General features: G+C 31.5%; 1 protein-coding gene across 1 annotated transcript in view; it reads right to left on the reverse strand.

The window, feature by feature from the left end:
* Positions 1–10,159: 10,159 nt before the first annotated feature.
* LOC149899537 (atrial natriuretic peptide receptor 3) overlaps positions 10,160–25,255 on the reverse strand; it is an 88,412-nt gene continuing 73,316 nt past the window's right edge. The window contains exons 4-6 of the mRNA XM_090114028.1: positions 15,732–15,915; positions 10,530–10,735; positions 10,160–10,269 (exon numbers count right to left, since the gene is read on the reverse strand). Of these exons, the coding sequence (XP_089970154.1) occupies positions 10,160–10,269; positions 10,530–10,735; positions 15,732–15,915 (500 nt within the window). The remainder of the gene's footprint in view (positions 10,270–10,529; positions 10,736–15,731; positions 15,916–25,255) is intronic.

Here is a 25,255-nt window from a genome sequence, read left to right on the forward strand (position 1 = left end):
CATAATATTAAAAATATAAATCTCGTGTCACAATGTTTGTCCTCAATGGACTCCTAAACCACTTAACCGATTATAATAAAATTCGCACACCATGTGCAGTTCGATCCAACTTGAGAGATAGGATAGATTTTATCCCGGAAATCCCACGGGAAAGGGAACTATGCGGGGTTTTCTCTGAAGACGCGGGCAAAGCCGCGGGCGGAAAGCTAGTAATGATATAAGTGAATTTTATCCCATTTTGCTGCACTTACGTTTCTTTTAAATATTGTAATCATTACCTACCATACACCTGCTTACGACTGTAATAATATGACGACGAAGTAATATTCGATTGTAGATTACTGAAACCTCTGAAACATTATTTGCAATCATCAATGTTTAGTAACGAGTTGAAAAAGGAATGAGCCAACTATTGGCTTACAAGTTTAAATGCTTAATTTTCAAACGTAGAGAAAATTACAGAGAAGAAAAGACTGTCACGTTCTGCTGAATGGTTATAGATAGACTTAATATTTAAAGATAATCAAACTGAAAAAATTATCTATTTATTCCACTTGACTTCGAATATATACGCTTTTGAAGATAAGACAGATGTATTGTATAGCAATTAGATTTAGAAGCTTCAGAGAAATGCTGGCAAGAAGTAAATAATACGATATTTATTTATTTCAGTAATGTGTGTGATAAAATGAATAAAATCCTTTTTATTTGTTGATTTTAATTTTATAATATTTAAGATTTATATTTTTAGTTTAACTTTATTAATTACTGCATTTTGTTTATCTGTGTTGACAATGACTTTGACATTGGAGCTAAGACCTGATTGGTCAATTAGCTCGCACGGACCAATCGCGAATACGCATTTGGTCGGGTGAAAAGGAAGATGGCCGCGAGTTTTTAATCGGCGCAGACACCAAAAGTGCAAAAGTGCAAGCGTAGTAAATTATATCTATTTCAAAATATTGTATATTAACATAAGGCTAGCCGCACACACAAAATAATATTGACAATAAAGTACGTATTGTCAATATTATTGTGTGTGTGCGGCCTGTATTGCGGTATTGTTCAATATTATTGTGGATTATCCAGAAATTCAGATTTTGTCACGTCAATATCGGGGGGAGGCAGGGGTATTGACAATGTCGCGGAAGAATTCCAACAAATACCCGCGGCCCCATCATTAAAGCGGCTCGACGGAACACAGTGGGGTTTTAGTCGGTAAGAATCCGACATAACCCACGGCTCCTTCCCCGGGGGCCGTGGGTATCTTTGGAAGATTTCCCCACTATAAAAAAAAAAAAAAAAGGGGTATTGACAATAATATTGACGTGTGCGGGCGCACGGCAATATTTTAGTTGAGAAAAAGATTTCAAGGCAGGCGGACGTTCGTGTTTTTTGTTCAAAATGGAGGACGAAAACAGTATCAGAGAGGAGAATATTTGTCAGTGTTTATTAAAACATGGGAAACTTATCCAGAATTATGGAATACATCCTGCAAATCATATCGCGAAAAATAATGCGCTTGATAAGTTGCTCGATATTTATAAATAAATCAAACCAAATAAGAAAAGAGAGAAGAGAAGACGTAAAGAAGAAAATTAATTCTTATACGAACAAATTTTCGGAAAGAATTAAAGATTTAATTCAATTGAATTTTGAATGAATTAATTAATAATTAATTTAATTTTATTAATTTAATTATTGTTTAATTTAATTAATTAAATTAAATTAAATTATTAATTTTTTTCTCATCCAGTCCTTAATCCATCGTTTCTTTCTTGATTGCTTTTTTTAGATAGTAAAATTAATGCAATAATCAATGCAACGATTTTTTTCTTTCTATTCATTATGTTATACGTGCGCACGTAATCTAGCTGCGGAACGACTGAGTCAGATTTTACCATGAAAAATTGCCAATAATATTGCGTAGTGTGCGGGGACCATATATTGATGAAGATTTTTGACAATCTTGCATTGACAATATTATTTTGTGTGTGCGGCTAGCCTAAGAGCTACAATATAACTAAATATAATTATGTGAAAGCAGCTAAAGAGTGAAGCCAGCGTGTGCCTACAGTAACGTAAGAGAATATTTTTACTTTTGAAAATTAAAAAATACCTAACTACCGACGAATATTTTGTACGAACAAAACTAGAAATAATAAAACTAACTAGTCAAGAAATTCTCAACAGAGCTAACAATTTATTATATCTTTCATTTTATACTTGTATCTGTATATTTTATCGAATATATTAATCCGATATCCGAGATTACCAGGGAAAGTTTAAGCATACCAAATCATCTGAATAAAAAATCAAATAAAAAACTTGGACAGTTTTTATTATACTTTTTCAATACTAATCTCATCATTTCTATATTTGTGTTTGAACTAGCTTCCCGACCTGGCTGCGTTCGGAGTTGACTGTTTTGTAAGTTTTGCAAATTTTTATTTTTATTCATGTCTTGTAAAATTATATGACCTACCTATATAAATGCGTCCATGTAAACATTTTTTTGTTTTGTAACTTTTTTCAATTTTTTATCGTTCTTACCATAATCCAAGGAGAGGAAAATCCACCATAATAGATACTCATGAAGATTATAAAACGGTAAAAATACAAAAAATACAGAGTAGAAATCATACCAAGAATTTCATTCCATTAGTATCATTCACAATAACTGCTATGAACGATTCAATCACTCGATTTCATCCAATAATCCGAACATAATCAAGATACAATAATCAAAATGTCCGTCTGACTACAAAAGGAACACTCATGCTCAGCGAATCCAAGTAATTGGAAGGAAAACTTAATTGCTAACGAGTCAGCGTCTCTAATAGGAATATTTTTTACTTTCAACATTTCCTTTGTTCGTTGTAGCGCAATAACAATAAGGGATTTCGAATCATAATGTAATCGAAGCTACTATTATATTATCACTATATAATATGTATTTAGTTTATTTATAATTTTTATTTAATAATATTTTTGTTATTTTTGTATAACATTATTATTTATTTATCTTTGCGTATATTTTCTACCTACCTCCTATTTCTAGTTTATTATTTATCCTTCTATCAGTTGGTTGCCTGGAAGAGATCACTCTTAAGTGATAAGGCCGCCTTCTGTGCTGTTTTTCTTTTAGAATAAGTTTTGCTTGTATTTTTTGTATTTTGGCAGCACAATAAAGAGTTTAAATAAATAATATATATAAACTGTATTCTAAGACAAAACAAAAACGCTGTCGCCCTCTGTCCATCCCTATGTATGCTTAAAAACTAAGCAACAGATTTTGATACAGTTTTTTTAATAGATAGAGGAAGGCTTTAGTATAATTTATTAGGTTTAATACAAAGCGGGCGAAGCCGCGGACGGAAAACTACAAAACTATTTGACAAATATACAATCATTTAATTTATTTATTACTTGCTTTAATAACAGACGACTTATAAGTACGAGAAGTAGGTATCTGTTAAACCGACATAATGTATTTTAATTATTCCTAATCAAAATGTTAATCTTTGAATATATTAAAGTTGCGAGTATTTTTAACCCACTGTTTTAAGCAAGGTCATTTCGATTTCATACGCATACATAATATGAAAGACAAGTGCCTATTTGAAATTGAAATGAGTCATATTTTATAAATATTATTTTTATGTATTCTTGATGTTGTAACTTGTAATAATATGTTATATTGTCTTTCTTATATAAACTACTAGCTGCGCTTCGCGGTTTCACCTGCGTAGCTCCGCTCCTGTTGGTCTCAGCGAGATGATATTATATAGCCTTCCTCGATAAATGGGCTATCTAACACCAAAAAAAATCAGACCAGCAGTTCCTGAGATTAGCGCATTCAAACAAACAAACAAACCCTTCAGTTTTACACAATATGGTTCGCGGCTTAGAAAACAATTTACCTTAATGACTAAAAGCAAAGCAATACATTAACCACATATTACTAAGTTATTACATAGAGATTGGAACACCTTTCGTAGTTTCCAGAACTTGTAAGCCAAAAGCTCTATAACTAATCATGATGTACGATGTTTTTCCCCTTGTTTTCAACAATAGTTTCACTATTTGTTGAATGGTGTGTTACTTCGAAAATAAGTCGGATAATATTTAGTACGCTAAGGGAGTGTTATTCATACCTGGGCTACCTATAGTGTTTATACTTTCGTTCCAAAAATAATATAACTTAAGAAACGATGGTGTTATTGTAAACATATATTATGTAGATTAAATTACGTTATAGGCATATTAATTTTGGAAATATGTCGCCACTCGCCGATATCAGTTTCATGATTCATATCAGCAGAATTCGTATCCTTTTATACACCTTAATAATCATAAATAACTTGAACCTACATATTACTAAAATCTATCAAGTTATTTAATATTAACATCCAAAAAAAATTCGCGGATAAAGTCGCGAACTTCAACTAGTTTATAGTAGATGTCTCTGGAGACGAGACATTCACCAACTAATAGATTGAGTGGTTCACATTTACTGCTGATGCAAGAACCATTTTCAAATCAAATTCAAATTTTTATGGTATTAAATTTACTATTATAATTTTACATAACTCATTTGAATTGTTCAACATTTCATTTAATAAATTCCGAATGGTACATCTTAATAAGTTTCGTTATTTATTGCTTAGTTCTATAACGTTGTATTTTTAGAGGGTTTATAAAACTAAGTATAATAACAGTAACGATGATTTCTGCTCTTAATATTGTTCATTTATTATTTCTTTATATGCAATATTCTATGTTTCGTTAATATTTTGTCATTTGTATGTGTTATTGTATGTGAATGTTTTTCTGTGTATGTAGGTATCTTTGCAATTAAGTACATTGGCACTGTACCTGTAGTGTATACTACGAGGTAAAGAGCACAAGCATTACCAAAACGCATATTATATATTTATAATAGTATAGTATGTAGTTATTTTATAAATAACAAGACTCGTTCCATTTGTGCCAATCTATTCCTTGTCATGATACTGGGCAAACAACACCACACATCACTTGATATCTATCACACATCACTTAAATTAGAGCATCCGCAACAGAAATGTATAGACTTATAGTGAAATGTATATAATAATAACGTAATAATAATTTGTACATCAATGGTACTTAGAATGAGTAATTAAATACCTTCAAATCGCTCTGACCGCATTTATACTCAAATGTTAGAAGGTAGTCTTTTTTCTTTACGAAACGTAGAAGTAGAGTAGTGTAAGTAAAATAATTGTACAAATAATTATTTAATACATGTTTTAGATGAATATCTACATTATTTACGTTGATAATGTAATTGCCTTCACCCTGTCGGTTTCGAATTATCGGAAAAGAAAGTATTCCGTAAGTCAGCCTCCTAAATGTAAAGGTAAATAATAAATGTATTGTTTTTTTCAATAAATGATTTTCAATGATCACTTACAGTGTTTGATGGAATTAATAATGCTTGTAAATGATTCCACGCGTTCTAAACTAGAAAATGTCAGAGTTTTGAAAGTTCACTTGAAATTTGAAAGCATTAATATTTAAATTATTTAAATAAATGCATAGCGTTAGTTTAGTATTCCAACTGCCATATCTTTCAAAGCAATAACATGCCACATTGGTTTAAAATAAAATTCTCTGCTTTTGCTATTCTGCCAACTACTTACGAATTCTCCTCTATACTGCACTAAAATAAATAGCCAAATATGGTTTAAATCTGCTGTTATTTTTTATATTATTTTTTACATTTCTGACAAATTGATTAGCTGTTTTAAGTTCGATTACTTAACTTTTCTCTTTCTGTCTTACCATACTTAAGAATAGAGATAGATACAAAATATAGTTATATGTATATACTAGCTGTGCTCCGTGGTTTCAGCCGCAGTGCTCCGCTCCTGTTGGTCTCAGCGAGATGATATATAGCCTCCCTCGAGAAATGGGCTATCTAACACTGTAATTCTTTCAACAAAAAGGCACACTTCTCGAACTCTATATTTTCTCTTGTATCGGCTTTTTAAAATAAATAAATCATCTGTTGTAAGTTACGATACAACTAATATTTTACAGCATATTCAAAAGCAAAATGATGTCGATAAAACATTTCAGGTCGTTTGAGAAATTTGCCTGATTTAGTAAAAGCTCATTATCACACTGTTTGTATGCGTTTCCTGCGAACATTTACTATGGTAATGTTTATTTTTTTTACACCATATGAAAGAAGAGATTTCAATGAACAAAAAGCTCCCCAAGTTTTTGAAAAAAGCTGATATTTTGACGGGTGACTTTTCGATTGAAAATTAGGTTGTTTTTTTTTTGGTATTAATTCAAAATAAGGCGAAAAAATAAATATTTTCAATCAAATAAATTACAGTGTATTTGGGACATAATAAAGTAAGTTTCCACCAAATTTCGTAGAAAAAAAATTTTTTAAAGTAGATAAAAATAAAAGACCAAAAACTTGTTTTTTTTTTAATTTTTCACCTAATTTTTGAGGTTATGTGAAAAAATTGTTAATAAAAAAGTTGTTCGATCGTTTAGATCCTTTTATTACCTACAACTTTGCCATTGAACTTTTTTCCGTAGGACTTGTAGTTTTGTCGGAAATTGAGAGAAACCATTTTTTTCACTTAAAAGCTCCCCCCTCCCACTTCCCGAACTCGGATTGACCGTAATTTATTTTTCCTTTTATTTTTATCATATTCCCCTCCTTTTCTAATGGGTTTCATCCTACTGCGATTTTTTTTTTATCTTTTTATTATTTTTAAAGGCTTCTACCCTAGTGTACAAACTCAATTCGAAAACAAACTGAATATCGATATTGGAAAAACGTCAGCCGCAGGAAAACATCCCAGTGTGTTAAATATTAAGCCTAGACTACACCTTGACGGTGAAAAATTATCTGCAACGTTCCAGAATATATTTGTTTTTGGAATCTTCGAGATTAATCTTTGTTCATTGTTGACGTTAAATAAATTAATACACGTTATAGTGTTTTCAGTTTTGATAACAACTATCCTGTGTTAATATAACGAGTTTATAATCTTGTTTTTTAAATGTGTATGCGAGATTATGAGGAAAAATATAATGCAGTAAATCTTGGATATATCTGCTATAGATGTCAACTAATTAGGATATAAATATTAAGAACTATCACTTAAGCAATGTGAAAAAGTTTTTAAATGTAATAATTACCTCGTTACAGTCTATTTACCATATAAATAGGTAGGTATATGCTATATGCTTTCATGATCTACTTTCATTCTAATATTATGTTAGAAGAATAAGTTTAAGAAATTATTTTAGTTCTTGTTATGTTTTTAAACATTACACACCTACTGATTTGAATAAAATTTGAAGGTGGTAAATGTTAAAAATAATATGTAATGACTAATGAAGACCCAAAAGTGCTTCTAGAAGAAGTAATTGAATAAATAAATGTTTGAGTTAGAGTTTGAAGAATGTGCTGTAGGTGTGAGGCTTAACATAAAGTGAACATAACAGTTAATCTTCCGTAAAAATGACTCCAGACCCGTACCATAGAAAATAATTATATACTTACTCTAACGCGACCCCGTACCGAATTTTCAATTATGCATACCTATAATTATTAAAAGAACAGCTTTAATATAAGGGCGGGTCCACATAGAGCGAGCAGCCTCGCGAAGCAATTGGTGCGCGAAGCAGCTCGGTCAGTGTGGACGTAGTTCGAGCGAGGAAAATGAAAGCACACAGCAAGCGCTTTCCTCGATCGAGCTAATTCGCGCAGCAATCGCTTCGCGAGGCTGCTCGTTCTGTGTGAACTGTGAACCCGCCTAATGTAATACGCGTACTCGAATGAAATTAAGCTTACTGATAATAAATTAACGTTAACTTTAATTGCCAATAACTTATTTAAAAATAGATACATCTTCAATTAATTATATACTTACGAAAAATAATATATTCTACAATAGTGAAAAACAGTTGCAAAATGTAAAATTTGAATATTTAGAATTTAGATGCTAATCTCTAATCCCGTTCTTCCGTATTTATTAGAAATAAATCAGAATAGGCTGGTTTTGAGAATTCCATTCCAAAATATGTATCCAACATAAATCATGTCAAAATTATTTTTAGTAGTTGTATAATTTTTTTGGGTTCCGTAGTAAAAAGTTAAGGTAAATGTAAACTTTATCTTAACGATCAATAAGAGTCAGCCTTTTACATGTTTGATACCAAACGCGTTTAGCTACTATTATGTATTCTGTGACCAAACTGAAATTTGCCTAACTAGAATATGGATGATCTACATCTGTATAACCGTAATGTTAATGCGAAAAATTAAATTCAAATGCGCCACACCAACTGTAGGCTGCAAATAAAACTTTATAAATTCTTGAATCTTCATTTTTATTGGGTATATAAATTAATTATTAGTATCATCCAGGTACCTACTATCTGAATATACAATATAACTCAAAGATGACTGACTGACTGACTGACAAAGTGATCTATCAACGCACAGCCCAAACCACTGGACGGATCGGGTTGAAATTTGACTTGCAGGTAGATGTTAGGACGTAGGCATCCGCTAAGTGTTTTGATCAATTCTACTCCCAAGGGGATTTAATAGGGCATGAAAGTTTGTGTCATGAAAATTTATCTTTTCCACGCAGGTGAAGCTGCAGACAATAGCTAGTATTTTATATAGATACATGGAATGCCTATATTCTATCTATTTACCGTTCCTATACTACGGACCATGCACTGCTAGTTTTTTTCAAAGTTATTTAATTAACATAATTTTGCAAAAACACGAAAGTTAAAAGCTTTTGATAACAAAATAATAATACACAATTGAGGAGTCGTGTAATACATTTTTTATATTCTATAATATTATGTAGGATCAACAAATAATCTGAAACTGGTTATTCTAATCAAAATATCTAATACAGGCAAATCTAAACAGATTATGCACCAAATTATTTCATTCAAAAAACTGATGTCATCGCTCCGATAAATTACAATAAAGTAAACAGCGATCTCGGTCTAAGCTAAGCCATAAACAAAAAAAAAATACAAAGGAAATTTTCAGTTCATTTCTGTAGAAAATTAACGTAGACACTAGGTATTAATTTTCTTAAATGAATAATTTCTTATATGATATAGAGCTGAATGCTTTTGAAATAAATTTATATAAAAGTAGGTATGATCAATAATTCAAATACATAGACTAAAAGGTAGTTTAAGTCAATCGTTATTGAATAACTACATTATGAGTTTTGAAATAGATCCTACTCGGTAGTTTATCCAACTACAAAGTATCTCATATTTTGAGCAGGTATCTAATATCCAACGTTTTACAGAGAAGTAGCATTAAATTTATTAATAAATTCCACACAGTGAATAGAGGACGAAAATATAACTCCTTGAACTTGTGTTGGCTCCATTTCCTAGATTTACTCTCATTTGTTCCATTTCCCGGAACATTCAATTTATCTTCCGGATAAATAACTCACTTAATTCAAAAGAGTTAATAATAAACTTTCATAAATAATTTATAGGAATATATTTTAGTCCCTCAGTCCCATCCTTTTGAATCAAAAGTTAATATTTTTTTTTAACTCTCCTGATACCGAAAATCGTTTCCATGGCGACAACCTTTGATTGAAGCGATAGGTAGTCGTTGATTTTCTTTTTGTGATCACGGTGACTTAAAAAACATGTTAAAGTACGATTATTACACTGTCCTTTGATGCAACGTATATTTTTACATTTTTATTTGTTATAAAATATTCTCTAGTAAAATAAAATATTTGTTAGTAACAGTAACATTCATACCATTTTATACCCACGCAATTAATTAATGCTATTTTACTAACTAATTAACTTTAAAACCATCAACTTAATGCATCCCTTTATTCTTCATAAGAGCTAGAACACTGCAAAACGTGCGATATCAAACCTCAAAGTGTAAAGCTATAAACGTGCGATATCAAACCTCAAAGTGTAACAAAGCGTTTTGTAATATGAATACTGAAACCGCAAACCCGCACCAAAACCGACTTACTAGCGTAGTTATTTCCAACATGGCGCAATAACGTTTCGTTCCACGGTACATGCGACTGTAACTCCCTTCCATACACATGCATGCCTTCAATCAGCATGTAATCGTGTATGGTACTAGCCAACAAGTAACCCCCTCTTGAACCGACGTACTCAACAAAGGCTTGTGTTTCGTACAAAAGCGCGGCACGTCTCCAGTCAAATCTGTTGAATGTTAACGCTTTTATTTTAGCGCCATCTATTGATGTAACAGTTAACTACTATGTGGTGTACAACCGCTTTCAAGTTACGAAATATCGTCGTGGCGATATTGTGTTTTTCATGTTATAATCTGACTTAAATTAAACTGTAAAATGCTTAAAATAATTTATATACCTTAAAATATTAAAACTAACATACCTTTAGACGTTTAACGTTGCCGTAATTTAACCCGGTACCGAACTTAAACTATTCTATCCACTTACTTGTGTATTTCAATCCGAGGTAAAATTTGAGATTTTCAGTATAATTGAGGCCGCCATCTGACGTCGTATCCCATGGTGTATAAATCATTTCTTCTATTTTCAGAAAGTTCGCGAAGGTTTTCATCATGAGATGGCAGGTGGACTTTCCAGCAACGCTGAGTTGCGCTTCAGGTTCGTTGATGAGCAGGAGTTGCCGCCAGTCGTAGCTAGATGGCGCGAAATTCAAATATGTTAGTGCAATATCACACGTGCAGAAAACCAAACTGTGTAAATAAATGGAACTAGGTACATATATGTAACTAATAATGTATAATAAATATTTAGAGCTACATCATAATCAATTATTTTCTAATTTTTTTGTATCAATTGTATATTTTTATTATTGTTATAGACTTTAATATTATGTTCCTAGAATATCGTCGTAGAGATACATACAATCTACTTACTACCTACTCCTATCATAATAAATTTATTCCTAAGATAGAATGAATTAATTACAAAGAATGATTCCAACTTAAGTAATTTAAAGAAAATGTTACCGTTGGAAAATTTAATTTGAACACGTTCATTTCATTAATTTTAATTTTTACTCCATTATTCATTCTGGAAAGTTCATTATTTTAATGCTTCGTTGTGTTTCGTTTATTATTAATCTAAAAGCTTCTTCATGTTTAGCTAAATAATAACCCGCCTTCACTAGATTGGAATCTCTAAACGTACCTAACTAACGTTTCAAATAAGGATAGGTATTTGAACTTTTTTAGTGGGGATGTCTTTGTATATACCTAATAATAAGCTATTAATAAATATCACTTATATATTTACATTCACAGAGCATTCGAATTCACGCTTGTTCATAAAGCTTTGCGGCACTAATATAGAGCAGCTATAAACTCAATGAAAAAGCTACAGTGAAGAGAGACGCGTGATTGAATCCAGCCTTCATTATATTTCGTTTTTGGATACTTAGAATCCATACTAATATTATAAATGCGAAAGTAACTCTGTCTGTCTGTCTGTTACTCAATCACGCCTTAACTACTGAACCAATTTTCATGAAATTTGGTATGGAGATATTTTGATACCCGAGAAAGGACATAGGCTACTTTTTATCCCGGGTAAATGACGCAATCCCGGAAATCCCACGGGAACGGGAACTATGCGGGTTTTTCTTTGTCTGCGCGGGCGAAGCCGCGGGCGGAAACCTAGTATACTATGAATTAAAACCTACTTAGTATGAAAAAAAGCGCGCATCGGAATATGGTGTATTTGCTTTACATTAATTTTAAAGCTAATAATATTTAGTTTTCAGTAGGAAGCTTTTATAGAGAAAGTGTGAAGACGGAAATAATAACAAATTATGTAGTCTGTACTTACTATATTTATGTTAAGTGTATTTGGTGCAAATGTGCAAAGCAGACTTACCTTTTAACCTTGTTACATGAAAGCAAAATTTCAACACAACCGTAGATATTATAAGAAGTTATGGAACCATAATATTATGATTTCCATAAGATTTTCTCAATTATATTGTTTGGTAATAAAATATATATCTTAATACTATTATAATTTTACAAGGAGTGTGAAACATGGATGCGGTAAAAATTAATTAAAAAATGGTTTATTTTTGTAAAATATGTATAGAATTTTGATTTTGCCTTTGTTTTAAAGTGAGTAAGATAGATCATTTTATTTTTATACATAACATAATATAGGACAGGTAAATAGATTGTAAAAATACTTGTTACTAAATGCACCTTCCTTGAAAATGTTGTCTGTGCAAAATATAAAGGCGAAAGTTTGTATGGATATATGGATGTATGGATGTTTGTTACTCTTTCACGTAAAAACTACTGAACCGATTACAATGAAATTTAGCACACATATAGAGGGTAACTTGGATTAACACATAGGATAGGTTTTATCCCGGAAATCCCACGGGAACGGGAACTATGCGGGTTTTCCTTTGAAAACGCGGGCGAAGCCGCGGGCGGAAATCTAGTAATGTATAAAAAGTAAGAACCACTATAAAGGCAAAGAAAATAATAATAAAATGACCACCACTGCCAATAACTCACAACAGAGCTTTAAGTTTTAAAGAGCGGCGTTTTCAATAAAATAACGAAAAATTCTCCTCTTGATTACGAATGCAAAAGTGGTTTTAATTTAGAAGCAAAATACTTACATTTGTTAGTTCTATTTGTTCTGCCAGTTATGTAGAGATAAGAGAACATACTAGAATTTTATGAGAAACTTTTGAGCAAATTTCATTTATTTTAATCGTAACATTGTTCGTACAAGGATTTTATTAAATTCTCTTTCAAAGTAGGTTTATTACTTAATTAAATTGTATGTAGTCCTTGTAAACGTTTGATTGAGTTTTGATGATCAGTGTTATAAATTGAGAATTGAGATATATACTATTTTTAATATTGTTTTAAAATCCGGTTATGACGTTACTAAGTATTTACTGGTACTTATATTAATTACTATAGACTTATAGTCCGGGATACATCGCCCATTTTTGCAAGTGATTACTATCAAGCTAATTTTTCGTGAGTAGCTTTATTTTGATGAGATGCTCAATAATTTCATGTACGAAACTCTCGATTGTGGTAGCTTACAGAGGTAACAAGGATAAAAAATTTTGATTTGATGGTTCTCAAATATTTATTACGCAATTTGTAGGACAATATGTCTGTTGGATTATAGAAGTATTAAATAAGTGAAAATAAAAAAATCAGCTGGTTAGTAATCATTTATGATGACTTCGTTATCGATACACATTGGAAAGGGGGACTCTTTGATAAAACCATAGATTTTGTAGGACAAATATTTTTTATTTATTTATTTATTTATTTATTCATTTATTCAGGAAAACATTTACAATTCTTAAATACTAGACAGTTAAAAAGAAGAAAAAAAAACAAAATACACTTAAAATCTAAAGTTAAATTAAACAAAAATGAATACAAGAAATGTTCCCTGAAAAGGTCTTGGCTCAGCACATTGTCATAGTTCTAAGAACCATAACGCTGATATTCTGCCAAGACCCATACCATACCCGTACCATACATAAAATATAAATACTATAGATAGTGTGAGAACAATATTAGCATATAATATAATAGAAAAAAGTAAGTAGGTATATACAATAAAAACATAAAAAAATAAATGAATAGATAGTTACATAAAAGTGATATGAATAAATAATATATATATAGATAATAAATAAATAGTAGATACATAAAATACCGATCGGATAGTATAGCAGTAAAATTTGAATGGTTTTAGGTACCTATAATAAGATAAAGAAATGGTTTCTCGTGGCAGCCCTAAGTCTGTGCAGTGCGGAGTAATATAAATCTATTTTTGATTTTGCATGTTAAGTAAGTGGATTTTGTACATTTTTTTAAAAGAGTACTTTGAGCACACTTGTTTAATTGGCGGAGGGATATTGTTCCAACACTTTGTAGCACAGTACTTAAAGCTACCACGGAAAGCTTGCGATCGATGCAGAGGGACTGAAAGTGCGCTGGTTACGCTCCTTACTGGGTTCCGACCATTATCTTTTCTCCATCTTAATTTTTCGTACAGATACGAGGGACGCTTAGATTTAAACAGATCAAAAAGTAGACAAGCCAAATATAGATCTTGTCTACCTTTCATGTTAAGCATTTTGGCGGAGTTTAAGAATGGTGTTATATGTGTTCTCGGAGGGACATTGAAGCAGTACCTAACACAAGCATTCTGTACTCTCTGAATAAGACGTTGCGAACGTTGAAGCAAACAAGGGCCATACACATTTATGCAATAATTCAACTTAGATAGAACTAGAGATTCAGCTAAAAGGATACGGAGATTAGTGTTTAGGTAAGGCCGAAGTTTGTAAATAACTTTTAATCGGTAGAAGCAACTACGCACAACTTCAAGGACATGACTTTCAAATTTTAGATGTTTATCGAAAGTAACACCCAAATTACGAGCCTCATTTACCTTATGTATAGGAAAATTTTCAATATAAAGAGAAATGTTAGAGTTCTCTATTGCTTGTACTTGTCGCCTAGAGCCAACAATCATGTATTTCGATTTATTTGGGTTCAACACTAATGAATTATTATAAGACCACTTTGATACAGCATTTTTTTTTGATTTGATTTTTCGAATAACTTAGATAATTATCTTGAGATTGAACAAAAAAAAACATTCAGTTAGTTATTAATATTTGAGAACCATCAAATCAAAATATTTTATCCTTGTTTCCTCTGGTAGCTACCACAATCGAGAGTTTTGTACATGAAATTATTGGGCATCTCATCAAAATAAAGCTACTCACGAAAAATTAGCTTGATAGTAATCACTTGCAAAAATGGGCGATGTATCCCGGACTATTATTTATTGCAATGACAATAAGCTTTTCGTAATTAAAGTGAAATGATTTTTCATTCTCGAATTTATTCAAGGCATAGTGTGCACAAACACATAAATAACTTAATAGTATATTATCAGAACGTAATATTATGTAATGGGACACCATAATAAATATAATTACGACTTACAGCATCGTCTCATTTAATTAATTAAATTATGTATCAAATTAATCGCAAAGTTACAATTTTCTTAACTGTAGATAACATTTTATACTTTCACATAATATTATGAACTGTGAAATACTTAACTTTGTAGTAAGCTGATTGGAACTTTGACAAAAGTTATAAGTTTATTGTCAGGACAATAAAACATGTAGAAGTGAAATATAGGATAGAAATTTATGTTCAAGCGACGCGCCTTTGGAAATAAGCCTGTGAAGTTTTTAGTGGGCAATCAATTTTACTTTTATAAAGAGAAAGGTAATATTTTATAAGTTTTCCCAAAGTAAAGTTCTAGTATGTTCTCTGAGTTTTTTTAATAATAAAGATCGGTTTCACAGCTAGCTGTTAGTACGTTATGTAATATTTTTATAATATTTTATTTTTAACAGATAGGCTAAACAGAATATATCAGAAGCTGTGAAACTGGTCATATTTATTATAAAAAACTTACTTAACTTAATTGTTTAGTTTTTTAACAATATTTAGGTTTTACAGCAGAGCCTAGAGGCTAGGCGTTGTCCTGGCACGGCAGCAAAACGCGGGTTCGAATCCCGCCCTTGATCGAATTTTTCAAAAGATTTCTGGTATTTAGCTTTTAAGTGAAACTTACTGTCTCATAACATCAATGATGAAGTACGCCATATCCTTGAACCCCAAAGGGCTAGTCCTGACCAGCATGTAGTATTCGTCCTTGCAGGATTGCTTGCTTTTCACGAAGTCGAAGGTGAAGCCGCCAGTTGTGAGCACCGGGATACCAGACATGCCCAGGAACTTGGTGATTCTTGCCACGGATGCTGGAAGAAAAAGGTGAATTAGAAAGAAAGAATAAAGAAAAACTCAGAGCACAGTTTCTTGTAAGAAATGAAAATCAGTGGTTCTTGCTATGGATGCTAAAAAGGATATTGTACTACTGTATCCATCCACTTTTCCTCCACGTTTAATATTGTTAACTTGATTTATATTTATATAAGAATTGAGGTGAAATTGAGTGAAACTATATCTGGGGGCACGGTAGTGCCCCCGCCAAGACGAGCCAAGCGAGGCGCACGGGCACTACCTACCTTTTCTCGAAGCGCTTCGACGTTTTTTTGAACCCTCATAACTTGGGTTTGGATTATGCTAGATCAACAACATTTTCGGGATATATTGTCAATAGCGGACTTATTGAACATATTAAGTTTTAATTACATTAGCTTTTATACTTCAGATTTTATTTATATCTAAAAAACGCTAATTTCGTCACTGACTCACTGATGATCATCAAAATTCTTAAGGTATTTCCTAATGTCCTAGAAAGCTGAAATTTTGTATGTAAGCTAGTATTAGCACACAAACAACAAAAAAATTATAAAACTTGTAACTTTCATCCCCCAACCCCTTAAACTAGGGGATGGGAGTTTGTATGAGAACTGTAATTTTAAATTAAATTTTGATGACGCTATGCTAGATGTCTAATCTAATAATCTAAAACTTGGTTCCCCTAGATATATACAATATGTATAAACAATTTTTTTTTAACAAGGAGAACCTCCTTGTTAAAAAAAAATTGTTACAAACAACTTACAAAAAGAAATGAAATCCCACCAAAAACATTTTCATGTAAAATGTTACCAAGACGAGCCCATATGACTGGCACTGTCAAAAAGTTATCAGATCTCATGTAGAGCCAAGCTTCTAACACTACACGCCCTAACTCTACAAGGCCTAACTTCACAAACTCTACACATTAGTCAAAATATGTGGCTTGGCCGTTCGTTACTACAAGAACTATTGTATAACACAAAAGTAATGAACAGTGAATTAATTTTTCACCTTACGCCGATGTGAATGTAGCGAAATGGCCAAGCCACATATTTTGACTAATGTGTAGAGTTTGTGAAGTTAGGCCTTGTAGAGTTAGGGCGTGTAGTGTTAGAAGCTTGGCTCTACATGAGATCTGATAACTTTTTGACAGTGCCAGTCATATGGGCTCGTCTTGGTAACATTTTACATGAAAATGTTTTTGGTGGGATTATGTGTTTTCAGAAATTCTTCTTTGACCGGGTCTACAGTTGTTATTAAATTGAGTGTAATCTAAAAACAGACAGACTTTTTTTGGTCGATATCCACGACGATGATAATAATTTGAAACTTCATTCTATTCTTACCACGAGACAACCTAAGCCACAGACAATATAATTCTACTACCTAAACTATGAAGTCCCGTGTCCCCAAGTGGGGTAAGGGGCAGATGCATTATGCATACATCTGTTTCACTGATCGATTTTCTTTAGGGACACGTAGGTGATCAGCCTTCTGTGTCGTGCCAGACCGAGACATTTTTTTTTTCTTCGTCTACACACGGGAATCGAACCCAGGAGCCCTCGGTTCTACGCTCACGCGTCAACCACTGTACCAAGGAGACGGTCTATAGTAATATTAAATATATAGGTCTATAATAAAGCAACCATAGTAATATTTATTTGCCAAAGTTAATTAGACAATGTTTTGAAGGTGTGGGCGTTTGTTGAAGACATCAGGTGATTGTTTGTATTGAAATACACACCCAGCCCTCACGATTGACAGGGATTAGATTGCTAGTTAAATTGTATTAATGTCGTAGTTAGTAAGTAGTTACGACAATTTTTATATCCTTTGTAACTCGACCGAGAATGTACCTATTACGTAATAATTAGTATTATTGTAAAGAAATTTATGCGATCTTAGATCTACATCAGAAAGATCTAATAAAAGAAATGACCTGCAAAATTTGAAAAGTAGAGAAAATAAAACACAATTTTGAATGATTTGTCTACTGACTACCTACAGGTAAGTCATTCCTACGATATTCGACGAATTTTAAAATCAAGGATTGAAATATCAAGCCTATAGTATATTATGAAAGTTATGTTGTGGTTATGTGAAATAACTATCGTGCTGTAAATTCATGAGCTTAATATAACTATTTTAAATTATTGTTATAACTTGTATAGGCTGTTTTGAATCAGTTCATATCAAAGTTTAAACGTAATTCATGTTTGAATTAATTACGTATAAACTTGTATTACTAGACAGAAGTCAGAATTACATTAGCTATTCAAGAAATGAAATATACTTTATTGTAATACATAAATTATTAATACAATTATTAAGATACCTATATCTTATTATAAGTGGTAAGTAACTGCCTACTGAGCCGATGGTCCCGGGTTCGATCCCCGGTCAGGGCAAATATTTGTGTGATGAACTCAATTATTTGTTCTTGGGTCTGGGTGTTTATCTATATATATGTATTTATTAAATATTATATTTATCGTCGCCTAGTACCTACAACACAAGCCTTAATTGAGCTTACTGTGGGACTAGGTCGATTTGTGTAATAATGTCCTATATATTTATTTATTTATTTATTATGTTATGTTATCATTTCACCATGCCAATCCGACAGAGAGAATAAAACTTATGGTTGTAGTTAGTTATTTAAAGTTAATTTTTCAACAAATTAGACAAATGTTAACTAACGAAATTTTTTCGAACTTCCGTCCTTATTGCACATTAAAAAAAATGTTTAAATAATTGTCGGTAAAATTTTTCACTCCGAATCAAATGAGCTATCGCACGTATTTTTAAGAGACTTATCTCTATTTTTCGCCATTTTCAACTTATCATTTAGACTAAGTGCATTATAATAGACATTAACTACCTACCTGTTTTATTTATTTTTTTCACTATTTATTTCATATGAAAAATAACGAAAGCAGACAGGGTTATATCACCTGCATAATTTTTAAATGCAAATTTTATGCCATCAACAACACATTTGCGATGAATTCAATTTTCTTAATTGCTTGTTGATTAACTGAAAACATTGTGAAGTAATTGGATTAAATTATCCTAATTAATTTACTATACTTTTATTACTTTTATTATGTGAGACTAGTTTTCACTTGCGGTTTTACCCGCGTTCTGCTATACCTAAGTGATATTAATTCCGTCATTAATTATAATAATTATCTATTCTATAATCATTTTAATTTATTATAATATTAAATCTATTACAAAGTTAACACTCCCAGTGCAGGGGTCTAAAAAAGTTAATAACTGCACACACATGAATATTATATAACAATAATGTGCCTAATATACAATATTTAAATCCAAGTAATGTAGGTAAGGCCCGCGGCTTCGCCCGCATAATCAAAGGAAGTTCCCATAGGAAAGAGATGTTACATCGCGTAAAATAATTATGTTGTTCTCTAGCCTATTTAGGGACTCAGACAGCAATATTGTATCATAAATAATTTGCGACGTGAAAGATAGACAAACAAACAAACTCAACTTCGGAATAATTATATTATAGTAAGTATAGTATTAGTAAGAATATTTCGTATTTTTAACATTTTCCATTGCATATACTAATTTTATAAAGACGTTGGCTACATCAGCTTTATAGAATTTCTCTTTCTAGATTTTGCCTGTACATAATATTATGTATAAGTAAGAAGTACACAACATACAGATATAATTTTAAAATATAATACTGTTAATGTCAGAACACGTATCTGCTCTCAAAGAGACTTTAAAATTGTAATTATATCCCTGTGTTTATAACATTAAATGTTAACAAATGTGATGAGAGCTTTCACTCGCAAAGTAGAGTATTTATGCTAAGTTTTTATCGCGAAAACTTTTAATTATGAATGTGGTATTATACCACGGAATGGTAGCAACTAAAAGTCTTTCATTTATTTAGCTTATACATAGTTTAATAATATTATATATTTTATTAATGCTCCTCCCAGCGACGTATTTTCTAATTTCTCTATGGCTCTATGCAATCCTACTGATATCATAATTGCAAAAGTTTGTGAGGATGGGTGGATGTTTGTTACTCTTTCACACAAATACTACTGAACCGATTACAATAAAATTTGGTATGTAGGTAGCTAAAGACCCAGAATAAGACATTTTTATCCAGGAAATCCCACAAGAACTGGAACTATGCGGGTTTTCCTTTGAAAACGGTATTTGTACATATTATGGACCCATTGGACATAAAATTTTTGTAGGGTATTTCTCGAATTTAATGAAAAGGAAATTAACGTTTATTAAAGAATAAATAAAATAAAACTACTCTCTGTCTCTACTATAAATTCTACCAAATTTTTCATCAAATAAAAGAACAATTTGAATACTAGAAAAATAGTAGGTATGGAAATTTTCTTTTCGAGTTTATATTTTTAAATAATAATTGGTCAGTTCATATTGAAACATACCTCATAATATAAAGGATTGAAACTGTTTATCTATACTAATATTATAAAGAGGAAAGGTTTGTATGTATGTATGTATGGTTTTCACGCATAAACTACTGGACCGATTTTGATGAAATTTGGCACAGATAATCTTTAGACCCTGAGAAAGAACATAGGCTACCTTTTATTGCGAAATATGTACCACGGGCGAAGCCGGGGCGGATCGCTAGCGCTTTAATATTATGTTCACGTTAAAGCGAATCAACAAGCAATTACCAATTCACGTAGCAAAATGTTAATCGAGTCAAATTTGCATTTGAACTGGCCGCTATCAATACTTCATTAAGGTAATTTTCCGCTAAATTACAATAGGGATAATATTAGGAAATATTTTAAATACAAATAAATTTAAAAATAACGGCATTCTCTTTTTTGCTCTAGCATATAATAATTAAAGAAAAGTTCAATTAGAAGGGTCCTTAATTAAATAAATTAACATAATATTACAGTGGTATTACTGACAAAAACTTTGATCCTCCTTTTACGCTTACTAGAGTGTGGTTTAAAATAAAGAAGTCTATGTTTGATCCTGGGTCTTCAACTATTTTCATCTATACTAATATTATTATATGTATTATATAGAGATTGTTTGCTTGTTTGAACGCGCTTATCCCAGGAACTACTGATCTAATTTGAAAAATTTCCTCAGTGTTAGATAGCCCATTTATTGAGGGAGGCTATATATAGGCTATGTGGTTTACATCACGCTAAGACTGAAAGGAGCAGAGCAATGCGGGTAAAACTGCAGGGCACAGCTAATTCCAAAATAAAAAGGTACTTCGAATTATCCGTAGTGTTATAACTTATAACCTAACAGGCAAAATATCGCATTCATTATATAGATTTTAGAAAGATCTATTATACTTAAGCCAACATTCTTTACAAAGAAGCAATGTGTGTATCCCGTCCCACCTTTAGTAATCTCAGGAAGGGATTTCAGGTCATTCCCTTATCAAGTGACATAATAGCACAGATAATATATACTATACTATATAATAGGGAGAGTACAATAACCACAAAGGGCTCAAAAGATTTAGCGAAATTGGCCCATGACAATGTCTTTTAGAAGGTATTGGTGAATGAGGATTATTTGAACTATTTGATTGACTAGTTTGAAAGTGGTTTGGTTGGTTCACCTTGTTTCACCTGTCGGTGCTTTCAATAGCCGTTGCGTAGGAATTTCCATTCCCTATTTCCAGTCCTCGCAATATTGTTTCCGCGACAAAACCTAACGTCATATACGTCTATTGTATTTAATTTACTGTATATTGCATCTGCAAGTCAATAAACTTGCTTCGTTCTTTTCAATTTGAATGAATGTGTTTTACTAATATCACTCACTTTTACAGGTGATTTTTAATTTATAATATAAGAATTTAGCTTGATTTAACTTTTACAAACGCTTTATTTCGCATAATACTTTCCACAAAATATCTTTAAATAATTAACTATTCAATTATTGTTCCAGAATTACTGGTTAAATAACACTCTAGTGAAATGACTAATCTTAATTAATAGTATGAGAATATTCTCAAGATTTGTAATATACAAGCCGACTACTGAAAGCCGCTCTGGTAGAAGTCAGTCATTAAAATAATCCTCTCTTTAACTTTAACTACTACTTGAATATTTGATATAAACAACCTTTCATCATTGTAAATTATTAGAAAATTTAGATGTCGAAATAATTGCTTTTAATCCATAATTTAAACTGCAAAGTATGTTTGAACGCGCTAATATCAGGAACTACTGAACCAATTTCTTAAATTATGTATTTAACTGTTGGATACATGATTCCTGAGTATAGGCTATGTATTATGTACCACGAGTGAAGCCGAGGCGTACGCAGTTGTACCTACGCTTTGAAGTGGGCTACCAAATATTGTAAAGAGAATCGAGACACAATTTTGGAAACAATTGTCGAAAACTAAACAATACAAAGACAAACAAAGCCAGCGGAGATACCTTTTTAAAGTACCTTTGAATCCTTTTTCATTTGAAGTGGTTCCTAACATTAAAATTAATTTATGTTCAGAAGTAAGCCTCTTCATAACAATTTGGCTAATTGGTTTAATATTTAGAACATAATTTTATTAATTGTTTTCTTAATATATTGTATATTTTTACTTATTTATTTATTTAACCATTTATTGTACCACACCAATTTACATTACAATGTACAGTATATACTTATAGTTTTATAGATGCGAGGTAAAGTACAAAAGGTGACCTTATCGCTTAAAAGCGATTTCTTCCAGGCCACCTATTTTGTAATTGTTTCATGAATATTATGCTTCAGATCGCGTTCAATACAAATTAATGTAAGTTTTTAAAAAAAAGTTTGGAAAATACAAAAGTGCACGACTCATAATGCTCATTTAATTATGAAATATATAAAAAAAAAACTTATTGTAGTTTTCGTTTTTTATTAATTGCAATTAAACGACACTGAATTAATTAATCATTCGCATTCAGTGACCTACAATCGTCGATTAGAATATTTAAAAAATAATTAACTCAATAAGTTATAGTGTTTTCAGGTTTCACACATGACGGACAGGAAAATTTTTTGACCTATTTCGGTGTTTTTTTCCAATTCTATTGAAGTAAATCAATTTTTAAAAAGTATGGGATTAATCTCCATTAAATTATCTCGACAATAGTTTGCAAAATATCTTGATTCCGTGAACTAACAAGGCTATAATAATAAGAATAGCTGCAAAAATGAGGCGAAAAAAATTTTTCGATCGTAAAGCACTCTCTGATGCTTCGCATCATGAGTCGTGCAATATTAACAAAACATTTTTTAATTTTTCTGGTTTTGGGACGCGCTCTATGTACATAATATCTTTACATAAATATTTAAGTGTGATGTAGCTACAAAAGTATTAAATATGAACTTGCAAACATATACGTATATTTTGTATCGATGATAACAACATAGACTTTATACATATTAGAAGGTATTAATAATTTTATTATTTATAATTTTATTTACATTTTATAACATATTACCTTATAGTTTAAAAACGTATTTTTCCACTGTTATATACTTTTCAAACTTGAATCTAGATCATAACTACCCTGTAGGCAATACAATTATAAAAACAATATAAGTTTACGACCCTGTACCTTTTACACAATATTAATTCACTAATTAGGAACAAAAAGACCCAAGTTTTTAAATAAGCCCCTACTTATTTCAATAAAAGGGCCCTCTCAAAAGTTAAAGGAAACTAAACTGTATTACGTTAGGTAAAGGTTCAATTTAAAAGGGTTGTTTTATTATGAAGGTTGTCTAATAAGAAATTAATTATTCACCAACAATTTAGTGTGAAATAAATTTACACAGGTACTAAAATTTGCTGATAAGGAAATTGCTTTCAAAAGGAGTATATTTTACCATTTTTTTCAATATTTATTGTTTACTAGCTTTCCGCCCGCGGCTTCGCTTGCGTTTTCAAAGAAAAACCCGTTCCCGTAGGATTTCCGGGATAAAATCTATCCTATGTCCTTTCTCGGGTATCAAAATATCTCTATACCAAATTTCATGCAAATTGGTTCAGTGGTTAAGGCGTGATTGAGTAACAGACAGACAGACAGAGTTACTTTCGCAATTATAATATTAATATATGGATTTTCCGCTCATATTCGTGGCCTTTTGGTCTTAGGTCATCCGAGGAAAATGCACCTCCTGCAAATGCCTCGCGCAGCAATTGCTTCGCGTGGCTGCTCGCTCTATGAAGACCACCTAATTATTTATTTCAAAGACATCTCTCATTGAAGTTTGCTACACTCATCTATCGTGTTCCTTGACAGAGGCAGATGGGCTATAAATCATGTGATATTATTTAGTACTTAGTGCAAATAATGCCTCGACTGACTTTTGACTACGACAATCAATCTTCGAGACAATTGAACATAAAATTATATATTTAGTACGCAAATACACCAAATCTTATAACGATTTTCTGATTTGCGAATTATTATTGGCATCAAAAAAGAGTAAACGTGTTCAAATAGCGACTTATCGTAAAATTTATGTAAGTATTATATCTTAGAATTTTAATACTACGAAAGTATACATCATTTAAACCAAAATTACTTTCCGTTATATATTTGATGAAATAATAAAATAGGTATGAAAACTGACATTTGCGATATGAATATTTTAGTGTTTATTATGAACAATTGCTTATCTCATTATTGACTTTTGGATGTACTTTCTTTGCCTTATCTTTACTAATATTATAAAGCTGAAGAGTTTGTTTGTTTGATCGCGCTAATGTCAGGAGCTACTTTTCCGATTTCAAAAATTCTTTCGGTGTTAGCCAGTCCACTTATCGAGGAATATATATATATATATATATTCTATCTATCTATCTATCTATCTATCTATCTTCTTATATATAAAATTCTCGTGTCACAATGTTAGTCTGCATACTCCTCCGAAACGGGTGGACCGATTCTCATGAAATTTTCTGTGCATATCGGGTAAGTCTGAGAATCGGCCAACATCTATTTTTCATATGTACCGGGCGTATACGGTGTATACGGGCGAAGCCGGGGCGGACCGCTAGTATCTATATATTATAGTATTATCATCACGCTAAGACCAACAGGAGCAGAACAACACGGGTGAAAACGCGGGACGCAGCTAGTTCTGAATAAAAATGGATAGAATATATTCGAATAAGATTCGAATTGGAATGAAACGTTAACGGCTTATCCCCCGATCCTCGTAATCCCAAATAAATCATTGATATATGGTTGGATTATTCGTAATTGATTTATTTGATGTTATAATGGGTAAATTAATACATTGTCCCAATGTTAATGT

The sequence above is a fragment of the Colias eurytheme genome, chromosome 20 (assembly GCF_061535395.1).
Source record: "Colias eurytheme isolate Ceu_HAF_F1 chromosome 20, ilColEury1 Martin Lab GWU primary, whole genome shotgun sequence".
NCBI classification, from domain to species: Eukaryota; Metazoa; Arthropoda; class Insecta; order Lepidoptera; family Pieridae; genus Colias; species Colias eurytheme.